The following is a 3,478-nucleotide window of genomic DNA, read 5'->3' on the forward strand; positions in this document are numbered from 1 at the left end:
TTTTTTTTTTTTTTTTTTTTCCTCTTCTCGTTTCTTTCTTTAACCTTTTCCTTTCCTTTAACAAATTGGATTCTGCAGCATCAAGTCGTTCGCCTAATCCCCTTATTAAGGCAATACCATTCAAATATATCATCCCCTAAATCTAACAACAACGCAAGAGATATCGTCTTTACTATCTCTTTTCACTGCTTCAGCTGTTAATTGTTTGGCCGCCTTCAACGGGTCTTTTGCCTTTCGAGCAATATCGACTGCCTCTTGATTAGCGATGACCTGTTTGAATTCACATAAAGCAAAGAAAGAAGCAGCTTTTAAGGGAGTTTTCGTTCTCTTTTGTGCAAGTGAACCGTATTGTTCCCACTTGCAGTGGGGGTTAAATTAAACAAAGGTGAAATTAATACAGAATCCTGGACATAGGTTTCACTGGTAAAATGATTCACCTTCCACAGACCGTCGCTTGCAAGTATAAGAATATCTGTATTGGTGTCAACATTAGAATCTTGTATGTCAGGGTCCGATCGCAAATGCGATTTAAGGCTCTTGTCCCCGAAAGCACGAGAAACTGCCAGTTGTCCGTTGACTCTAGGAACATCTCCTGATGTTGAAAAGGTGCACATGATGTCAGTTTAAGTATGACAGTGACCTAATACTAGCTCAGCCGCCATCCTATAAATGCATGACGCATACCTATCGTTACCTTTTCTTTATGGATAAGAATATCCACTTCATATAAGATCAATATTTATGTATCATGCAAAATAACTATGAAGTTATCATAGAAGCAATCCCTATGTAAGGCAAGGCATCGTTGTGATTCATTAAGTGATGACAAGAGTGTATCAACTATTAAGGCCGTTCAACAAGTACCTTCTGAGTTTGTGAATGTTGACTATACTTCTTGCTTTCAGGCCCTTAATTTTCTGTTTTGATGACTAGATAACTAAAGTATTACAAAAGCACAAAAGGAAAGGATGGACAATGGTGTTAAAAATGAGAACTGAAGAACTGGGTTGCACTATTGAAGGGATAGAAAAGCAAAATCACAACTGAAACAAGCTGCAATCCATAATCCATTTATCCACGACTTTGTGAGGGAAACTTCATGTATCCATCCTAGATTAAGTGTCGTACGCTAAGATTATATCAAAAGAACAAAATCACCCTATTTTCCTTAGCAGATTAACATAATAATATCATATCTGATCTACATAATTAAAGCAGAGAAATCAAAGCACAATCGCTGGCAACAAAGATGATTCTTACACCAGGACAATGGACTTAAAGCACTAAATTCCTAATAAGCAGAAATACAAATATCTTAATAGATTATTCCCAACATTTTGAATAAGCTGATATATCTACTACTCAACGATCTTACAAGAAGTTTTCAAGCAAAAAACAAAAGAACAATAAAATCTCAACTGATTCTAGGCTCAAATCCTACTTCAGGTGTTTCATAAATACAGTGCACGTGGAAACCCCACGAATGGCTTTAATAGTTGTAACCCAATTAAGTTATCAGAAATTGACCAATCATTCACATAGATGTAGAATATAAGTTTCAGGTGAGTTGAATGTCATTTACGTAATGAATATTCAAAATAGAGGTTTCCAACCTGGCATATTCGAGACGAAGCCACCTCTGTTCTCAATGCTACCTCGTTCAGTATTAGGCTCGTGATCTGTTGACATCTGAACTGCCTGACCCCCTCGTGAAAGAACAGCTCGTGAATCTCCGACATTTGCCACCCATAACCGTTGACCATTTATCAAAATTGCAGTTACAGCAGTAGACCCACCTCGCCCCAAGTCAGAACTATGTGAAAGTATTGCCTGGTCTGTCCTCTCATAGGCTTTAGAGATGGATCTGTTCGGATCAACCCAAAACTCCTCCTGGAAGGCATAAATGGATAAGTGTAAATTTCTTCTAGACTTGGTTTTGCAACTTGTCCACGACTATATATATAACCAACGGAAATAAGATTCAAAGCAAACATCTAACCTCCTTTAAGATATTCTGAAACAAATGCTTCTGCAGGTAAGAAGGCACGCTATCTCCCAAATGCCCATCATAAATAGCAAAAAGCCCGAGTTCATGCCCTTGGATCTTAACAAACTTAGCAACATGATAATCCTCCATTGGATGATTAGCTTTCCCTTTTATCAGGCTGAAACCATACTTGATTAGCCCTTCATGGTTTTTTCCCTTCCCAGAGCTCGATGACTATAAATAGGCCAAAATTAAGAATAATAAAAACCCTCAACCTTGGATTACAAAAGGATAAGTAGTTTCAATTCGTTAATTTTGGCTCGGAAGGATGAAGAAATTGTGAAGAAGAAACTCTACTTAAAATGGTACTTCAAAAAAGCAGCATTCAAAGAAACCAAGAGGAAATTTAGATATCCCGTCTTGTATTACCCACTCAAGTACATTCAATCTGACTGCAACGAAGCAAAGAGTTCAAATTCCAGTAGACACTTTCTTGGCCTCAATTTTGAGATTCACTCACCCTTATTCTATAGTATAATAGTGTTGATAGAAATCTACCTAACTTTTAGAAAATTAACAGTCAAGACAAGAAGAGCAGAATTAGGCTCTAACATCCTCGTAAAAATCATCTAACAAATTGAACAAGCAAAAGAACAACACATAAAGATATGCATATAAAACATCGGCTTCATATTCTCCTACAAGAACAGAGAAGAAAGATCCCAAAATTCTTTTCTTTTTCTGAAAAAGTAAATAAATAAAAGTTCAAATATGAGCATTACAATGGAACTTATATCAATTAAGCTAAACTAATAGAACGGGTTAAACATAAGTCCATGAATTGAGCAAAAATATTCTGTAAAAGTAGTTGAAAAACCATGCCTTTACCAAAGAACATGAGATTTAGAAAATAAAGAATCAAAACAAAGACAAAAATAAATACAGAAGAAGAGAAAAATGAAGATTACCTGGGAGTAGGAAGTATTAAAACAGCAAAACCAATCCATAACTCTTCAAGTCTAGAAAATTTGTTCAGCCTAATTTCTCAACATCCTGTCCAAATTCCAAAAACCAAAACCCACCTCCAAATATCACAAACCTTCCCGAATTTCACAAACTGCACCATCAAAACCTAATCAATAACGTGAAATAATAATAAATAAATTAAACAAACAAACAAACAAATAAAAACCCTTGTAAGTTGTAAACTAACACAACCCTAAAACCCCATATAGCCTAAGCCAGCCACCAAGAGAAAAAGTCAAAAACGAGTAAGAACAGGAATTGGGTGTCCAAGGAGTTGCTCTTACCCATCCAATTGAACCTACGAAAATGGGTTTTTCTTTTTTTTTTTGGTCCCTTTTATATTATTTTAATTCGGCCGTGACGCTCACGCTCTCTCCTTCTCCTACCTCCTCCTTATTTATAGGAATTCTCACAAGCAATTGAATATGAGAGAAAAGGAACGAAAGTGACAATGAATAAACAAAA

General features: G+C 36.1%; 1 protein-coding gene across 2 annotated transcripts; it reads right to left on the bottom strand.

Moving 5' to 3' along the window:
• On the bottom strand, window positions 1–3,478 carry LOC21386638 (probable protein phosphatase 2C 10). Of its 2 annotated transcripts, none has more exons than XM_024161279.1 (6): window positions 3,298–3,478; window positions 2,956–3,040; window positions 2,000–2,221; window positions 1,614–1,890; window positions 438–592; window positions 1–270 (listed from the first exon to the last, which is right to left on the bottom strand). In XM_024161279.1, exons 2-6 carry the CDS (start codon window positions 2,992–2,994, stop codon window positions 130–132), a joined length of 834 nt encoding a protein of 277 aa, XP_024017047.1. In that variant the 5' UTR covers window positions 2,995–3,040; window positions 3,298–3,478; the 3' UTR covers window positions 1–129. The 2 variants fall into 2 exon arrangements, with proteins under 2 accessions (XP_024017047.1, XP_010089877.2); XM_010091575.2 differs by having other exon boundaries at window positions 2,956–3,104.

Source organism: Morus notabilis, unplaced genomic scaffold (genome assembly GCF_000414095.1).
Source record: "Morus notabilis unplaced genomic scaffold, ASM41409v2 Scaffold1842, whole genome shotgun sequence".
NCBI lineage: Eukaryota > Viridiplantae > Streptophyta > Magnoliopsida > Rosales > Moraceae > Morus > Morus notabilis.

Coding starts and splice junctions, on each gene's coding strand:
- LOC21386638 (XM_024161279.1), bottom strand. CDS start 2,994: ATGGATTGGTTTTGCTGTTTTAATACTTCCTACTCCCAG. Junction 2,222..2,955: donor TTAATACTTCCTACTCCCAG/GTAATCTTCATT, acceptor GCCTATTTATAG/TCATCGAGCTCTGGGAAGGG. Junction 271..437: donor CAAGCGACGGTCTGTGGAAG/GTGAATCATTTT, acceptor GAATTCAAACAG/GTCATCGCTAATCAAGAGGC.